Source organism: Macrosteles quadrilineatus, unplaced genomic scaffold, assembly GCF_028750875.1.
Source record: "Macrosteles quadrilineatus isolate MER2022 unplaced genomic scaffold, UCM_ALF_1.0 Scaffold_11__1_contigs__length_5352618, whole genome shotgun sequence".
In the NCBI taxonomy this organism is placed as follows: Eukaryota; Metazoa; Arthropoda; class Insecta; order Hemiptera; family Cicadellidae; genus Macrosteles; species Macrosteles quadrilineatus.
Genome location: NW_026542604.1, coordinates 577,959 through 597,378, shown reverse-complemented (window position 1 = coordinate 597,378; position 19,420 = coordinate 577,959). Strand labels below are relative to the sequence as shown.

The following is a 19,420-nucleotide window of genomic DNA, read 5'->3' as shown; positions in this document are numbered from 1 at the left end:
AAAGGATAATGATAATTAGTTGGAAGAAGCAGAGGGGTAAACACACATAGCGTTATTTACAATTGTCAGATTAAGTAGGCCTATTAAATAACGTAACAATATAATATGAAGAAATACAATGTTCTATTTAGAAATAAAATATATTTTGAACTGTATAAATGTCACATAATCTAAATTTAAAACACACAAACACATACAGAAAAAAACCTTCAAAGAGATACTTATTGATATGAGACAAAATATTTAAACAGATTTTTTATTTTCACATATTTTTTTAGTAAAATAAAAATAAATTGATAAGAGTGGTTGATATAAACAGCACCATTGCTATGAAAGAATAAAGGCAAAAACATTTAAAATAGCAGGTACAGTTGTTGAAAATATAATTGCCATTAGAGTTGGTTAAATGATAGAAGCATTATAGTAAAATAATTCCTTAGCTTCCTATGACTATAGAAATTTATTGTTTAGTGAAAACACTGAAATTCAGGAGTCAAACTTCCGGTACTTCAGGTAGCAGTTGGTTACAAATTGATATTTTACTGTACTGATAATTTAAAACGTCCTGCCATGTTTATGGTACGGATTGTGTCAATTAGAGTGGTGAGTGGGGTGGGAGGCCCACGCCAACAAGAACCCTTCCCTCAGCATTGTTGCTGTTTTGTACAGTCACCTCAACAATTAATTACGGTTGGATAATTTTATTATTACCAGCATAGCAATGGATTTCTCTTGGTTAGTGGTGAGACTCTCAATGTTGGGAATCTTTCCCTCACCCCTCCCACACATCACCCTGAATGTCACAATTTGTATGCATGGTAAGCTCTTTAACAGAGTTAAAACCTCTTTGGTATCATTGAATACTTTTCTCTGCACAAACTACTTCAAAATGTAAACTGTAGAACAAGCAATAACACTGTGATGAAAAGCATTTCCAAGCTGTGTGTCGTCGAGCTTGCCCCTCCGGTTTTCTCTGTTTGCTCGGCTGCCTTGGCCTTTGCCTCTTCTCCTGAAATTGCTCTGAACTCGAGGAACACCACTCCTGTAACAGAGAGGAATGTGGTGTTTAAAAGATAGATGTTCCTCAATAAGGGGACCCAAAAAGGAAATCACCAGTTTTCAGTTTGATACTAAAACTATGACCAGCCACTGTTTCAATTTTGTATTGACTTGTAATAAATCTTAGGAAATTTGATCAAAGTATCGTTTGAATTACGATAATCATAAAATTAACCTATCTCTTTATGATTTTACAAGGTTTATTCAATCATTCACACTTACCAGTTGGGACAATTCGAATACTGATTTTTGACTCTGGTTTTAACAGTTCTTCCTGGTAACTTGTCCTGAAAAGATCCTGAAACAAATTATAAATGTTTTAAGTGCTAGATTGATGTTTTCACAATCTCCTAAAAACAAGTTTCAACCGGGATCATGTATGAGGTAACAGCATAACTGCAGTGCATTAACTTAAGAAAGGTTTATAGTCCAATGTATTGTTTTCTGTCAAATAGTTAAATACATTTTATTTTCCTGTACGGCTTTTGAAATTTTTTTTATGATGATGAATTGGAAATGGGAAAAATTAGTGGCTCCAATGGGACACACACATAATTGAGACACACATAGAGCCTTTCAATTTATTAATGAAATTATTAAATTAAATTATATAGTAAGTGCCTGTCACCCGCTCTGAATATTATGGCTCTCTGCAACAAAGCCAAAACGTTAGCAACTATTGTTTCTCCTAGTATTCCAATGAGGTCGTACCCAGAAGACTTAGTACTTAAGAGCTAATCAAATTATTGTAACATATTCACAATTTTTATAACTTTCCAACCTTTTTACTTATTTAACCACAACATGGATGGTATAAGTTGAAAAATCTAGAACCTACTGTAATTAAAAAACATCATACATGTATGAAACATGTGTGGTGCCACTAAATTGTCTAACACAATAACCATGTGTTCTGTATTTACTTTAATCATTTGTTTATTTTTTTGTTATCCTAGCAACCTAGGTAACAACAGTTTTTCTGATTTGAATCTAGTGGATTACACTACTTAACTATTCTCTGTAAATTAAATGACCTTTTACTAGAATGATTTGTTTTAGTGCGTCTATCCGCTAGAAATGGTGACCCCGACTAACAAGTAAATTATTTCAAACTAAATTGATGTTTTTCCTACATTAAATTTCAACCTTCTACCAAAACTTCATTTATTTTTCACCTTTCCCCAAATTATCGTTTTACGCCATGGACCAAGAACTTTTGGAGCGCCTAGCTCAATTAGAGAGTGAGAATGCCAACTTACAAAGACAACTTCAAGATTTGAATGGAAGACAAGAACAAAATCACATTTCTGTACATCCTCAAGAAGCCAACCTACCTGATCTTCCACCAGTTCTACCACAGCATCAGCCAGATCATACAGCCCATTCCGACGAACGACATGAAGATCGTCACATCCACCGGGTAAGCATAAAACTTCCACCATTCTGGAAAGAGAAACCAAGGCTCTGGTTTGCCCAAGTTGAGGCTCAGTTTACACTGGCTCACATCACGAGTGAAACAACTAAATACTCGTATGTAATTTCACATCTTGATGAGCGCTATGCTAATGAAGTGGAGGATCTTATAATAGATCCACCTGTTGAAACTCCTTACTCTACTCTTAAGTCAGAAATAATCAGACGGTTGTCTCTATCTGAGGAGCAACGCATTCGTCAGCTGTTGATGGAGGAGGAACTAGGTGACAAAACTCCTTCTCAGTTTCTACGCCACCTTCGATCACTAGTAGGTTCGACCACAATCCAAGATAGTTTACTGAAAACTATTTGGATGCAGAGACTTCCTGCTCATGTACAAAGTATTTTGCAAGTCCAAACAAGTGCCCAAACTGACACACTTGCAATTACTGCCGACAAAATTCTAGCAGTCCAACCTAACGCATCTTTTTGCCATTCTCTCACTAGTATGCCTACATCTTTGAATGCCGTTAATTCACCAAATCCTAAATCTTCATTTTCTGATGACCCAAAATTAACTGAAGTTTTATCAAAATTATCTACTTTGGAGTTGCAAATGAAAAATATGCGTAAAGATGTTGATTCCCTACGTGACAGGCGACCTAGGTCACGTCAGAGGAGTTTGTCTAGTAGTCGTTATCACGCAGGTAGCTCCTCTGACACTACAGAGCAAACCAATCTATGCTGGTACCACAAGCGTTTTGGCTATCAAGCTGAGAAGTGCATTCCACCATGCAATTTCACTTCTCCGACAAACTCCAAAGGCAGCCAGTGATGGCGTCAGCTGACTGCCAAGCTGGAGGGCGCCGCCTACAAATCGTCGACCGTACAACTAATACAAAATTTTTGATTGACACTGGATCCGACATATGCTGCCTCCCTAAATCATTCGTTTGTAAGAACCAAAAGCATATAGAATATGAACTTCGTGCAGCAAACAACTCTGCCATTCACACCTACGGTATGATGACATTAACATTAAACTTAGGGCTGAGACGAGCTTTTACATGGAATTTTGTCATTGCTGATGTTAATACAGCGATTATAGGCTCTGACTTTTTAGCACACTTTGGATTGCTTCCTGACTGTCCTAATCAACGGTTGATTGACAGTGTAACAAACCTTTCTGTTCTTTGTCAATGTACCTCAATCCCTCATTTCAGCATCAAAACTATCACACCCAATTCTTCAACTTCATCAATACTGGCAGAATTTCCCATGATTACCCGACCCTCTGGTACACCAAGAAAAGTGCTCCATTCAACCTTGCATTACATCAAAACGACCCCTGGCCCCCCAGTTTCATCTCGTCCACGTCGACTCGCCCCTGATCGGCTTGTTATAGCCAAAGCCGAGTTTGATGCCATGCTCACCGATGGTACTGCACGTCGATCTGATGGACCTTGGTCATCACCCCTTCACATGGTCCCTAAGAAACCTGATGGATGGCGCCCCTGTGGAGACTACCGTGCTCTCAATGCTAGGACGATTCCTGACAGATATCTAGTTAGACATATCCACGATTTCACCCATTCTCTCAGAGGTTGCAAGTATTTCTCTGTGATCGACCTAGTGAAGGCCTACACACAAATCCCTGTCAACCCTGAAGACATCCCGAAGACAGCCATTACAACCCCCTTTGGATTGTTTGAATTCCCCTTCATGTCCTTTGGCCTCCGAAACGCAGGACAAACTTTTCAGCGTTTCATTGATGAAGTAGTTTTTGGTTTAGACTTCTGCTTTCCTTATATAGATGACGTCTTAGTTTTCTCTAAGGATGAGACTGAACATGAAGCCCATCTACGAACTCTATTCAATCGGTTTTCTGATTATGGCATACTCGTTAACGTAAATAAGACTGTTTTGAAAGCTCCAAAGGTTACCTTCCTAGGATATGAGGTATCATCTGCTGGTACTCGACCACTTCCTGAACGTGTTGAGGCTCTGCAACAATTCACCCGTCCCTCTACTGCAAAAGGTTTGCGTCGTTTTCTCGGCATGTTGAATTTCTACCGCAGATTCATTCCTTCAGCTGCCAAGCAACAAGCAGCTCTCCATGATGCCCTCTCATCTCTACGTGGAAACCAACCTGTAAATTGGACTCCTGAATTGGATACTGCATTCTTATCCTGCAAAGAACATCTCTCCAATGCTACCTTGCTTGTTCACCCTGACCACAAGGCCCCTCTCGCATTGTTCTGTGATGCCTCGAGTACCCATGTAGGAGCTGCTCTCCAGCAGATGGTTGACAATAAAACATGGGAACCTCTCTCTTTCTTTTCACAGAAACTGACACCAAAACAATCCCTTTGGCCAGCCTATTACCGTGAGCTTTTCGCTGTATATGCCGCCATTCGTCACTTTCGTCACTACCTTGAGGCAAATCATTGCATAGTTTTCACAGACCACAAGCCAATAACATTTGCCTTCAGTCAAAAACGTGAAAAACTACCTCCTGTTCAGCAAAACCAACTAACATTCATTTCACAATTCACTACAGACATAAGACATGTTTCTGGATCGGCCAACCTAGTAGCTGACGCATTTTCTCGTGTAGATTCATTGTCAACTACGGCTCCCAGCATTGTAGATGCCAAAACTTTGGCACATCATCAAGACTCTGACCCTGAGCTACAAGAGATCCTTAAGGGAGAGACATCTCTTAATTTGAAGCTTGTCAAAATTCCTGGAACAGACCTTGATGTATACTGTGACACAACAACTTCAGTACAACGACCCTTTGTCCCTGAGCCCCTTAGACGCTCAGTTTTTAATTCTATACACAATCTAAGTCACCCTGGCATCAAAGCTTCGGCAAAACTTGTTTCTAATCGCTTTGTTTGGCCCCGAATTCAACAAGACTGTCGAAACTGGGCCCGAGCCTGTGAGAAATGTCAACGTGCTAAGATCTCCCGTCATGTATTTACACCCCATGGATCGTTTTCACTCCCATCATCAAGATTTGATCATGTTCACATTGACATCATTGGACCACTTCCACCATCCGGACCATACAAATATTGCCTAACAGCTATCGACCGCTACACCAGATGGCCAGAAGTTCATCCATTGAAAACCATCACCGCAGAAGAAGTAGCTGAGGCTCTGGTGATGTGCTGGTTTTCCCGTTACGGCTCACCCTTGCGCATCACAACTGATCAAGGACGCCAATTTGAGTCAGCATTATTTCGTGCCCTTGGAAAGACCTTCGGTGTAGAGCGAATCAGAACTTGCGGCTATCATCCTTGTGCTAATGGTTTAGTCGAGAGATTCCATCGGCAGTTTAAGGCAGCTCTCATGTGCCACAATGATTCAACATGGCTTGAAGCACTTCCCATCGTACTACTCGGCATTCGCAGCGCATATCGTGAAGACCTTCAGGCATCTACTGCCGAATTAGTTTTTGGCCACCAACTCCGTCTACCTGGAGAACTTCTAGACCTCCCTCAAGACACAACTCGTGAGGAGGACCCGGCTGACTATGTAGTTCGCTTACGTCGACACATGTCAAATTTAAGACCTGTGCCCACATCTTGGCATGATAAACCAAAGACCTTCGTTTTTCAGGAGTTAAAACGGTGTACTCACATATTTTTGCGAGATGACTCTGTTAGACGATCACTACAACCACCTTATACTGGACCGTTTCCCGTGGTATCTCGTGATGATAAAACTATGACTATAATCCATCGTGGTAAACGTGTGAAGGTGACGTTGGACAGAGTAAAGCCCGCGTATCTATTGCAAGATCTTACTCCTTCAACACATACACCCATCCATAATAAACATTCCAGAAATCCACCCTCCACAGTGTTCCCACTCAAGACCCTACTCTCAAGCCAACCCAAGCCTTACGTGACCCGATCTGGTCGTACTGTGAAATTTAAAGTGCCCGGTCTTCCAGACTCCGCAGGGGGCTAATGTGGTGCCACTAAACTGTCTAACACAATAACCATGTGTTCTGTATTTACTTTAATCATTTGTTTATTTTTTTGTTATCCTAGCAACCTAGGTAACAACAGTTTTTCTGATTTGAATCTAGTGGATTACACTACTTAACTATTCTCTGTAAATTAAATGACCTTTTACTAGAATGATTTGTTTTAGTGCGTCTATCCGCTAGACATGTATTACCATTGAATATTGATGCTATCACAAGGAAATCATTTTTTACAAAACACAAAGATACAAGACCAGTTGGACTGAACTAGGCTCACCTGAACAATGTATCCGGATGGGTTGTGTAGGCCGAGATCACTGAGATTTGTTTTGAAGGGGTACGGCCATCCATCTGTGCGGCTGCTTACAAAGGCTATGGCATAGGAGTAATGCTCATCAAGTTTTGGAGATATCGGTCTCACCCATACGTGAATATCATCGCTCTAAACAAAGTTGTTTAAAGTATTATTATTACAAATGAAAATTAAATGTTAACATAAGTGGTCATATTGTCTGAATTTGAAATGTGTATATTTATTTACGCTTCTAAAGTGACTTTCAAACTTCCAAAGTTTGATTGAATTTATCAATTACTGTAATTAGTTCTACTTATTTTTTGCACTCATTATGTAGAAATTCCCAAAATTGATTATTGGCAGATTCATAGTTTAATTATGATTCCAGTACTTAAACATTTTCATTGATTCTGGATTTTTAATGTGATTCCAAATCCAAATTCACCATTATAGGTACACCATGAATAAAAATAAAAATGAAGAAGTTCAAAACATACAACAACGGTAATTAATTAAGTTTTCACTTTTTCATGGGAAAATTTTGAAAAGTCAATGTATGATTTATTCATAAATAGCAATTTAGAGAATGACCCATTCATTCAAAATCATTGAAAGTTCTGTTTCAAGTTCTGTAAATATCCTGTTAGGACTTAGTAGCCTACACACTAAAAATTCAAAACAATAATGGATAAAGAAATAATAAACACTAATTTTCAACATTCATGACGAAAAACCTTAAAGTAAGCTCACAGAAATTGTCTTCTTTCCTTGTATGCCAAGAGGATCTTGGTTGATGGCAATTACTCGTTTGTTCTGTAAGATTTGTTTGAACTCTGGCTGGACTTTGGCAAGATCTGTAGACAACAGTAGAGGAGCTGCTAACACAGCCCATACAGCCATCTGGGCCTCTGATTGCCACACAGTCAGACCAAAGTTGCCAATGATGAGCTGTAAACACACAATAGTGATGAACCATTGACAATACTGACGTAGACAACAGTAGAGGAGCTGCCAACACAGCCCATACTGCCATCTGGGCATCTGATTGCCACACAGTCAGACCAAAGTTGCCAATGATGAGCTGTAAACACACAATAGTGATGTAAATATGAAATAGCATAGTAGGCCTGCAAATGATACAGCAAAGTGCAAAAAATTGTTTAGTTCATCACACTCAATCTGTACACAATTTCTCTTCCCCCTAAAACATTTTAAACCCCATCCAAAAAATCCCCCACCAAAAAAATATTTGTATGACACACTCTGTGTCATTCCCCCATAGGAGCAAGCACCCTTGCTTTTAGTTTCATTAAATTCAGTGCAATACACACACAGTCATTTGACAGATATCATAATTCCATTTACTTTATTTAAGAACTGGAATTAGCCGAAACTATAATACAGAACTAACAATTAACGTATAACTTACCATGTCGGGATCATTCCAGTGTCCAGGCCCAGCGTGTTGAACTAGGTCGGATCTCTTAGCAAAGTAGCTCATGATGCTCCACACAGAACCCCAAGAGTCATCTATATCTCCGTACAGCCTCCATAGGTTGCAGTGTTCTGCAATGGCGGTCCAGTTTATCTAAGATACAAGATAGGATTCGATCACATTAATTCACCAATACAGCAGGGTACTTGCGTATTTGCAAGGCAAAGATGGGTGAAGGATGAATATGGAATGGTAACTTTCTCACTGACTAAAATCAGCTGGTTCTATAACCAGAAAAATTAAATTAAAACTCAATAAATAAGGATAGCAGGGCTCTGCTTTGAATAAATTATCAAAAAGCTACTGACTTCTCTCAAGATGAAACTGACAACGTTCTGATTAGTGGGTTCCACTCAGGTAACCAACTGTAAATATTATTCCTAGCTGCCGAAGCAATTCTTCCGTTGATGAAATATTGATCAAGTATCAGAAAAAGGGCATCCGCTCAACCTAGAGCCATGGCAAAAAATGATGACTCGCGAAGTACCTGCAAAATTCAACACACTCTCCAGGAGTACAACCATTTATGTACCAAGACACATGGCTAGTCCAAAGGACAACGCTGTTCACTCTAGATGGGTGATTATTTTAACAATTCTGATGTTTTTCAATGACAGCTTTTGTACTATTAAAAAGCACTGAACATGAAGCAATATGAACATTGCTTGGTATCCTATCTTTGGAGAAAATATTGAACAATTTACACAACCAATAAAAACATAATATTTGGCAAAATTAATTTGTATACATGAGATTTTGTAAATGTTATAAATGCCGGATCAGCCAAGTTCAAAAAGTTTATTTAAGATATATTTTCATAAAATATGTACAAAAAAACTTACATCAGGGTTGTCTATCTTGTACGCAGGCCAACTACAAGAGTACACCATTGGTCGTCCGGTCTTCTTCAAGGCTTGGCCGAACTCGGGATATACTTTTTCCAAAACCATGTTCTTTGTGTAGCATCCGTCCAGTTTGACGTAGTCAACTCCCCAATCAGCGAATGTTTGGGCGTCGAGTTCAAAATGATCAGCGCTGCCAGGATATCCAGCGCATGTATTGGTCCCGATGTCCTCATAAATACCAAACAGTAAGCCCCTAGAGTGCACCTTCAATGAGAAATCACAAATTGTTTTATTATTAAGGTTAAACTTAAATAAAGACATTTCTAATGATTGTGTATCTGATTATCATATACTATCATATAATAAGAATCTAAGGGTGTCTGATGTCTGTCTGGGTTTCAATCATGTAAAAACTACTGAACCAACTGAACTTAAGCTACCATACTGAGGAATAGTTTGGACTGTACCAACTTCAATACCTACTTTTTTGCCTCTACATCTCGTACATATGATAATGAGATTAAAAGCAGAGAAAGTAAAAATTGCAAAGAGTAAGTTATTGTGGTATCATTTTCTACTAAAGGACAAATAAATACTGCTTTTAATTTCCAAACCTCAGACCTAACTAAAAGCGAATATCAACTGGATACTTACGTAGTCTGCTAAAGCCTTGATACCCGAAGGAAACCGCAGCGGATCTGGTTGCAGTTTTCCGTCCTTGTCTCGAGTGTTGGCAAGCCAGCAATCATCAATGATTACGTATTTATATCCTGCATCGGCGTAACCCTCGGATACCATTAGATCTGTGACGTTGCGGAACAGCTTTTCACTGGAAAAAGCAACCATATAAATACTTGGACAGCTTATATTACTTAATTCTGGCAGTAATATTGTCAAGGCGTTTAAATTATTGAAAAATTCATGGATGATACTTAATTCCTATCCCACTTTGTTGCAGGTTACTATAAAGTTAATAACTGTTTATACTGGAGATGTGTTCAACTTTTTAGCGAATTTCCCTATAGGGAAGTATTAGCGAATTTCCCTATAGGGAAGTAGCTATTACCGTAGGTCTCATGGTAAGACCTAAGCCCGGGACCGATTTACTTTTTCATTTTGATGTCCCCAGAGGTAAAAAACACAATTCGTTCAAATTTTTATATATCTATATATAGAGATATATATATATATATGTGTCCATCCACACGATAACTTGAGTAATTTTTGTCCGATTTTGATAAAATTTGATTTGAAGGTGTAAGGCGGGATAAACTTGAACGAGTTCGCAAACCAGCATGATCGGACTTAAGGAACGGGGGTTTACGGGGGGTTTTATGGGGTAAAAATAGGTTTTTCCCATTTTTGACCCAAAAAACATAAAATTTAGCAATTTCTTTCCAAACCATTTTGTAGAGCTTAAAAAAAACAAATAATTTAGTATATTGAAGTGTTACTATGCGCCTAATGGTTACGGAGAAAATTAGTTTAATAGGTAAAATCACAACAGTTGCATCAACTTTAACCGTAATTTTTATAGGAATGGGGTGTTGCAATATTTTGTTTGGAATTATAAGGACCATAACAGACAAATTTCAGTCAGAACTATTTTTTTCAAAATATCAATTTTTCTGTTTTTTATAGGAAAATAACATAAGTTACTATAACTTTTAAACCGTAATTTTTACAGCAATGGGGGGTTGCGCTATGTTGTCAAGAAGGACCATTAAATTCAAATACTAATTTCAATAAAAACCAGTATTTTTTACAAGAATCCTTGATTAACTTTTTAACTACAATTTTGTTCCAAATTTAAAGGGCTATAACATTAAATTTTATCCAAATCTTTCGGTGCTATTTTAGAGAAAATTAAAATTTTCTTTTTTTTTGGAGGGTTTTATAGGAAAATCGCCATTAAAAACAAAGATTTTTCAAAAACGGTCTAAACACATTCACACATGCAGACACACACACAGTCAGACGCAACTTCGAAAACCACTTTTTTTAGTTCAGGGGGGCCCAAAACGGATATATCCACTCAAAACTCAAACATTTTGATGAAGACAATACACTGGTTTTTTTTTATGAAATCAGTAAAAAATTGTTGAGAAACTTTCAGTGTTGCTTAAAACCAGTGCTATAAACTAATGTATCAAATTACTTGGAAAACAAAATTCCTGTAGTCAACACTGAAAAACTGTTGAACAACTCTACATAAAAATTAGTGTTTTTTTTATTGTTGTTAACTTTTGTTTAAAACACATGATGCAAACTCCAAAGTAAATACAGCTTATTTTTGGTAAGTCAACCATGTAAGCAACAGTGTTTCAGTTGCTGCAATGAATAGATTTCTTACTCATCAGTGGTTTCAGTGGATTAATTCAGCTTACCTGATACACTCATTAGGGTAGAGTTTACAGTCGGTAATACATCTGTAGCGCTGCCATGACATGAAGCCCATGGGGGGAGTGAGGGCAAGCCCGTTGTCCAGACATGTAGCTGTTCTAATCCACACAAGGGTGAGAAAACCCGCACAAAGAGACTGGATCATTATAAGCCTTCAACTGCAACATTGTTTTAACTTCAAAAAACAAGTTTGGGTGCTGTGTTTCTAAAAATAGTGTTTCTACACTTCAAAATGTTATCAACCAAAGTCAAACCCAAAATTGTTCCCACTTTGGAATTTTACAACATTTGTAACAACAATTGTTCGGTGAAGTAGAATAACATGGGAATGTACAGACTAATAATTAATTGACCTATTACTGGCTCACACAAGTTATGTTTTTATCATACTTTAAAATTTGGATTTTTTCTGTCAGAAAGTTAGCATGAAATTTAAAAAAAATATTTACTGATGAAGATTACTTTAGAATCACCTCAATATCTGAAATATTTCTAAGGGATTGAAACTTTACAGGATAAGTTTACAATATTAAAAGATAATTTATTGCAAGTTGTTAACCAATGAGTCGCAAAAGAGGATTAACTCACTTGTATGAGAGAATGTTCTAGCTAGAGCCATAAAAAAATAAAACAAAATGGCTGAATTTCGGGTTCAATGAATAGGCTTCCCACTATGTTAATTTTGTTATCATAGAAATGGGCAGTTCTGATTAGCTGTGGTTTTATTAAACAATGAATTCATCAGCTTTCTGTGACTCTTCATATTGAGATATAAAAGATTTTATCTCTTGTTATATTATTACTAAAACTTTTAAGATGATGTAGCTTGAAATAGTATATTTCATCACTAGGGCTTAAAGTGACTCTTTTCCACCCGAGCTCAAGCCGAAGTCGGAAAATGAGCGTGGGTTGAAAAGACACTTTTTGCCCATGTTATGAACTATATTTTTGGTCATATTACACCATTATTTGAACAAACTCTATGTTTCAAAACTAAAATGTTTTTCATTTAAAGATAACCTCTCAAAACTACTTCTAATTTGTTTTCTATTTAATTTGCTAATGGAAACAAGCAGCTTAAGTGATTCAATCGCTTTATTTATTACGATTGTGTTAATTTACATTATACTAATCGATATGTCGAACTATTTACAATAAAGCTGAGATACAATCGGTACATACTTTCGATAAATGTGATTGTTTTCAATCGAGATTTACAACTGAGTTGACAACACCTAAGCTGATTTTTACTCCCTAGGGGATAAAAACGCCTTTTATTCCCTAGAGAGTAAAAATGCTACTTTAGACTTGCAACACATGCATTTAAAATGGCTGTTTTTGCTGCAGTATGACAAAAAAGTATTTAGGATTAAATTAAAATATTTAGGGTTAATTTTATTAGTCATTAAATTAAATTTGTATATGATATTTAACTCAAAATCACAAATCTACAGATCATATTGGTAAAAAAGAGGATACTTGTAATATATGTTTATATTAATTGTACAAGAAGCAGCATTTGATTTTATAATGTTGGTTGGATTCCAGATGTTAAAGACTTTTGTTTTGTTCTGATTGTTATTTTGTAAATAACAATAATTATTGAGTTGTGATTGAAATGGAGAATAAATTGAATACACTAGATTTTATCTTGTTCTTATAAAATATTACAATGGCGCAGTCGAATTAAACGGACCTCGTTCCGAGTGATAGTAAGTCTAGTAAAAGTAAAGTTTTTTTTTTATACCAGATTCTGAAGAATATAAAGCTAAACTTCAAGAAAAAAAAGGGAGGTAAACTTAAAGACTAAGATGGCAGGAATAGGTAAAGTTGGTGAATTTAACCCACAAGATGAGCCCATTGAATCATATGCAATGAGGCTTAAGCATTATTTCAAAGCTAATGAGATTGATGACGATACCAAAGTTTCTGTTTTAATAACTGTTGTAGGCCCAAAAGTTTTAACAATTTTGTCTGATTTAGTTTCACCTGCAGCTGTAGATAGCAAAAGTTATGAAGAGTTAGTTAAAGTGCTTGAGAACTATTTTTCTCCAAAGAAATTGGTGGTAGCTGAGAGATATACTTTTTATTCTCGTGTGCAAAAACCTAGTGAGAGTATTTCAGAGTTTGTTGTAGCGATTAAACATTTAGCTAGTTCATGTAAATTTGGCACATTCTTAAAAGAGGCTCTTAGAGACAAGCTTATTTCAGGGATAAGTAATGAGGTCATAAGGCAAAAATTATTGTCTGAGGATCAAGAATTTGATGACGCTTATAGTTTGGCACTCAGATTAGAGCAGGCTGAAAAACAGACAAGTTTGTTCAATCCAAAACAGGAAATTTGTCATTTAAATTCCAAGCCCAATTCTTCACATGTGAATCAAAATAGGCAGACTGGTTGTCATTTCAATTCAGCTATTGGTGCTGGTATGACTAATATTAATGCTAAATTTAAGTGTTACAGATGTTGTTCAGTTGAACATAGGGCCAATGAATGTCCATATGCAAATTATAAGTGCAATGGGTGCAACATGGTTGGGCATCTACTAAAAGCTTGCCGAAACCAAAGTAAAGTTGCAAAATTTGGAAGGAAGGACAAGTCAGGTGCTAATAGAGTCCATCAAATCTCCGAAGATGATGTCAATGAGCTTAGCTCAAGCTGCTATGAAGTTTCAAATAATGTGTGTTTGTACAACTTTGGATTAAACACAGGTATGGCAGCTTACAAGGTAAGGCTAACTATAGAGAAAGTTCTGGTGGAGATGGAAATTGACAGCGGCTCAGCTGTATCAGTTTGTCCTTCAGACGTTTTTAATGAACATTTTTCTCATATTGAATTAAAGCCTGTTTCTATGAAATTGCGAACTTACACAGGTGGTGACGTGCCTGTTCTAGGTCAAGCTGAGGTTAGAGTTTTATATAAAAACCAGAACCTAGTGTTACCACTATTGATTGTTGAGGTTTGTCGTAAAGACCAGCCTATTTTGCTTGGAAGGAACTGGTTAGCAAAATTAAAGTTGGATTGGCATGCTGTATTTTCAAGATTGTATGATACTACTGGTACTAAATCTAAGTCTACAGTGAATGTTACCACATGTGAATTGAAGCAATCTAATTGTGAAGTTGTGTTGCCTAATGGCAAACTTGAGGCTGAAGTAGAGGCGTTAAAGAAAAAGTACAATGCAGTGTTTCAAGGGGGGCCAGGAGAAATAAAAGGTGTTAAGGCTCAAGTCACTCTCAAGGACAATGCTGTTCCTAAGTTTTGCAAATTTAGGCCTGTGCCTTACTCGTTAAGGGAAAAAGTAGAACAAGAATTAGATCGGTGGGTTGAGGATGGTATAGCGTACAGAGTTTCTAGTTCAGAATGGGCTACTCCGTTAGTTACAGTGCCCAAGACTAATGGTGTCCGATTGTGCGCAGACTTCAAAGTAACATTGAATCCGGTGTTACAGACGGAACATTATCCATTACCTCAACCTGAGGATATATTTGCTTCTCTGTCTGGTTGTACATATTTTTCAGTTGTGGATCTCACTAATGCTTATCAACAATTAGCTGTTGCGGAGGATTCACAACATCTGTTGACGTTAACAACTCACAAGGGACTATTTCGACTAAGACGTCTGCCATTTGGACTTTCTTCAGCTCCAGCTATATTTCAAGCTGTGATCGATCAAATTATAAACGGATTACCAGGTACTGTAGCCTATTTAGATGATGTTTTGGTTGGCGGCTCAACAAGAGAGGAAGCCTTTTATAGATTGGAGAAATTGTTACAGCGTCTTATGGAATTTGGAGTACAAGTTAATGGGAGTAAATGCAAGTTCTTACAGCCTGAAGTGGAATATTTAGGCTACGTCATTTCAGCATCAGGAGTCAGTCCACAACAAGGTATTGTTGAAGCTATTCAAAAAGCTCCCGAACCTACTAGTAAAGACGAGCTAAGGGCTTATGTTGGTTTAATAAACTATTATGGAAAATTTATTCAAAACTTGTCTGCTAAAATTCATTGTTTTTATGAACTGTTAAAGAAAGATGTTCCATGGAAATGGACCGAGCAATGTTCTCAAACATTCAAAGAAAGTAAATCTTTGAAGAAATTCCATAAATACATTTATGGGCGTACCAATTGTATTTTACAAAGTGATCATCAGCCACTAGCAGCTATTTTTGGATCGAAGCGAGGGGTGCCTAGTTTAGCTGCTGCTCGCCTACAACGATGGGCCCTGATTTTGTCTGCCTACAATTTTGAGGTAAAATATCGGAAGGGTTCCAGTTTGCCTCACGCTGATGCGTTGTCACGCTTACCACTATCCGAGAATGAAACTTTGGAGTTGGATGAAAATTATATATCTCATGTGGAATCTTGTGTAAGAGAAATGAACTTCTTCAATTCGGGGAGTGACGATTCTCCAATCACTTCTTTAGAGATAGGACAATTGACTGATAAAGACCCACTGTTGTCTAAAGTTCGGGATTTTGTGTTGTATGGGTGGCGTGAAATTGTAGACCCAATGTTAATTCCATTTCAGAGAAGGAGAGATGAATTGTCAGTGGATAAAAATTGCAAGAAATTGCAAGGTAAAGTCATCCAGATATTGCATGAACAACATCCTGGAATTACTCGAATGAAATTGTTGGCACGCAGCCACGTGTGGTGGCCTGGGACCGAAAAAGTAATTGAGGATGCTGTGTCATCTTGTTTGATTTGTCAAAGTACAAGAAATGCTGCTTCAAAAGTTCCATTGCAGCAATGGCCGTTAACTTCCGAGAGATGGCGCCGAATTCATATCGATTTTGCTGAAGATCCAACCACCAGACAGCAAATGTTGATTGTAGTGGATAGTTTTTCAAAGTGGATGGAAGTATTTTTAATGGGTTCTATTTCCACGGGAAAGACCATTGAGAAACTTCGTACACTATTTTCTGCTTATGGTTTACCTGAGGAGTTGGTGTGTGACAACGGCACGTCTTTTACCAGCCTAGAATTCAGGGAGTTTCTTAGAAAAAATGGTGTGAAACTAACATTTTCTCCACCATATCACCCTGCCTCCAATGGAGCAGCCGAGCGTTCTGTTCAAGAAGTTAAGAAAAGTTTGTTAAGGCAAGTTTTGGGTAAAAATCATCTCAGCAGACATCACTGCAGTATAAATTGGATAACTTTCTTTTCGCATATCGTAATACTCCATCGTCAGTAACCGGTGTGAGCCCGGCTGAACTGTTCTTACGTTGGAAACCTCAAACAAAATTGACTAGGTTAAAACCTAATCTACTAGACGAGTCAAGGAAGAAGCAGGAAATGCAGAAACGAGCCTCAGATAGGCATAGAGGTGCGTGTAGATTTTTTAATGAAAATCAGAAGGTGTTGGTTAAAACAGTCAGACAGGAGAAAGTTAGTTGGGTTCCAGGTCGTATATTGCAGTGTAAAAGTCCAGTTACTTATTTGGTTAGTGTTCTTGGCAAAACAAGAGTTTGCCATGCAGACCATCTTAGACCAACTGAGGTAGAGGAGGACGAAATCATTGTGCGGAAAGAGGAAGTTGGAAGGACTATTGAGGCACATCATCAAGAATTCAATAGAGATTTGCCTATTCTTCAGGAGTCTACATCACCATCAATATCAAGACATGATGCTTCACCTTATTTGCCTAGATTGAAGTCTGATGTTGGGAAACCACGGGGTGTGCAATACAGTCCATCTACAGTTTTGAGGAGATCACAAAGGACTGTGCACAAGCCGGAGAAATTGGATCTATAAAGTTGGAGAAGCCAAAGAGTCAGAAAAATTTTTAAAGTTTTAAAGTATTATGAGCCAAGCAAATTTTAAGTGTTGGCGAGTGTAATATATGTTTATATTAATTGTACAAGAAGCAGCATTTGATTTTATAATGTTGGTTGGATTCCAGATGTTAAAGACTTTTGTTTTGTTCTGATTGTTAATTTTGTAAATAACAATAATTATTGAGTTGTGATTGAAATGGAGAATAAATTGAATACACTAGATTTTATCTTGTTCTTATAAAATATTACAATACTAAAATGTAAAAAGACAATTCTGAAAATGTTTTGTATCAAATTGATAGTGACTTTTTTCAAATGATGCTTATACTGTTTTGATTTTAAATATCAACATTTTATGAACATCATAAACTTACATCATCTACATAAATAAACTCATACTACCTGCAAGTTTATTTTTATTGGGCCAACACAAAAATTAACTTTTAAACAATATGCTCAAACCTTCTATTAACTAGATTATTAACTTGTTGCACTCTAAACGCCTAACATAAGTTTATGCTTTGAAATTGGAACACAGAACAATTCTGAATCATCAATACCATCTGGTTAAACAAGTGGCAGACATACACTTACTTCGTAAAAAATAATCCTCACATAACGCTAAAGGTTAATGCACCTTAAAAAGATTTTAATTTTTAAATTATCATATAAAATTACAATGCTTACCTGATCAAATCAGTCGAATATTTTTTACATTTCAACTGGGAATTGATGGTTCGGTTGTTTAATTTGAAGGTAGGGCAACTAAGGCATGATCCTAACATACAATGCCAAAGAACAAACAGACAGATAGACTTAGTCTGTATGAATATGCAAATATTTTGTATGGACTTAATCAGTTTGTTTCATGGTACAGAATACAGATGAGGAGAAAAGTGATCAGGCATGAAAAATCCTTGAATTTAAAATTTTCTACTAAAATAAAATATATTTTGCTTGAGAGTGGTATGTGCGATAGCTTGAAAGATTGATGATTTTAATTTGGTAAGTAAACTAAGGTGTTTGTCCTCCCTCTTCAATATCTTGAAATGTAAATTGTCTTCTGTGTCTCTGAGTATGTTTAATAATTAATTTTATATATTTTAATACAAAAAAGATTGTAAATTTTGATTTTCCTTTTTATCAATACAAACAATATATTTTTAAACTATTTTTAGTGGAGGATGTTCTCTGAAACAGAGAAAAGTTCTCCTTGCCTCAAGAGATCTATTTTTTATTGTTTTCTAGATGGGTGGGGCAAAAGCACCATGTCACCACGACATTATTACATAGTTAAAATACGTCGGCGATTGGCTGAAATCGAACCTGAGCGACTCTCGCACTTGAACCAGAGTCACCTCAAATTAATTTTCCTCTTTTGAGTTTCTGTACTTGAAGCACCGTAAGTGGAAGTTAACGTAATTGTCTATTCCTGGAGAATGTTCACTGGGGTTGTTAAGATAAAGTGTCAGATAAAGTTTTTCAATTAATGAATTTAACTAAAATTTTTATCAGTGAAAACAGCTATTTTCAAGATAGGTATTGTGTAGCTAGAGGAGTTCATTACGTCTCTAGGGTAAAAAAGAATCAGCTAAGAGCATCAGCTGTAGATATTTTCTATTAGGTTACCTTCAATCGGGACTTGAACCTGATTCATACAGAACTCTATCAAAATCAAATTTTACATCTAAGCTGAAAGAGACTTTGAGCCAAAAAGGAAAAAAAATCATACTTCTTTTAAAGATAAATTATAATGGCTTCACTCTTGTTAATTTAGATTAAGGAACCTAGATGACTATTTACCAGCTTGGGAATTACTTTTGTAATATTGGTGTTCAGGTTTTATGTACAGCAAAGCTTTGTCTATTGTCTATTGTCACTTTGGAGTTAACCATTCAAATCAACCCCAACACACAGTATAAATGAATATGATAAGTTGTTCCACGTATAATCAAATTAATAATTAAATTGTATTCTGAAATATGGTTAACATTATAAAATGAAGCAGGATTCATGTTTCCTGAAAATGTGTGATGAGTGAAAGTGAAATAGAGCGATTTTCTAAAGCTTCCCTTGGGATAGTGATTCAATGAACAAAAACTATTTAAAAATGTAGTCTTAGTATTTAT

The 19,420-nt window shown here is 36.7% G+C and overlaps 2 protein-coding genes across 3 annotated transcripts; one reads left to right on the top strand and one right to left on the bottom strand.

Moving 5' to 3' along the window:
- Positions 1 to 101: 101 nt before the first annotated feature.
- On the bottom strand, positions 102 to 18,063 carry LOC129004802 (alpha-N-acetylgalactosaminidase-like). 2 transcript variants are annotated; one of them, XM_054433445.1, is made up of 9 exons: positions 17,979 to 18,063; positions 11,495 to 11,668; positions 9,762 to 9,936; positions 9,105 to 9,371; positions 8,197 to 8,355; positions 7,518 to 7,715; positions 6,750 to 6,914; positions 1,282 to 1,357; positions 102 to 1,042 (listed from the first exon to the last, which is right to left on the bottom strand). In XM_054433445.1, the coding sequence occupies exons 2-9, from the start codon at positions 11,653 to 11,655 to the stop codon at positions 885 to 887; spliced, it is 1,359 nt and encodes a 452-aa protein (XP_054289420.1). In that variant the 5' UTR covers positions 11,656 to 11,668; positions 17,979 to 18,063; the 3' UTR covers positions 102 to 884. The 2 variants fall into 2 exon arrangements, with proteins under 2 accessions (XP_054289420.1, XP_054289419.1); XM_054433444.1 differs by lacking the exon at positions 17,979 to 18,063 and adding an exon at positions 17,694 to 17,810.
- Positions 14,042 to 17,268, top strand: LOC129004763 (uncharacterized protein K02A2.6-like). Its single transcript, XM_054433389.1, has 3 exons — positions 14,042 to 15,463; positions 15,665 to 16,614; positions 16,767 to 17,268. The coding sequence occupies exons 1-3, from the start codon at positions 14,042 to 14,044 to the stop codon at positions 17,266 to 17,268; spliced, it is 2,874 nt and encodes a 957-aa protein (XP_054289364.1).
- Positions 18,064 to 19,420: the final 1,357 nt, after the last annotated feature.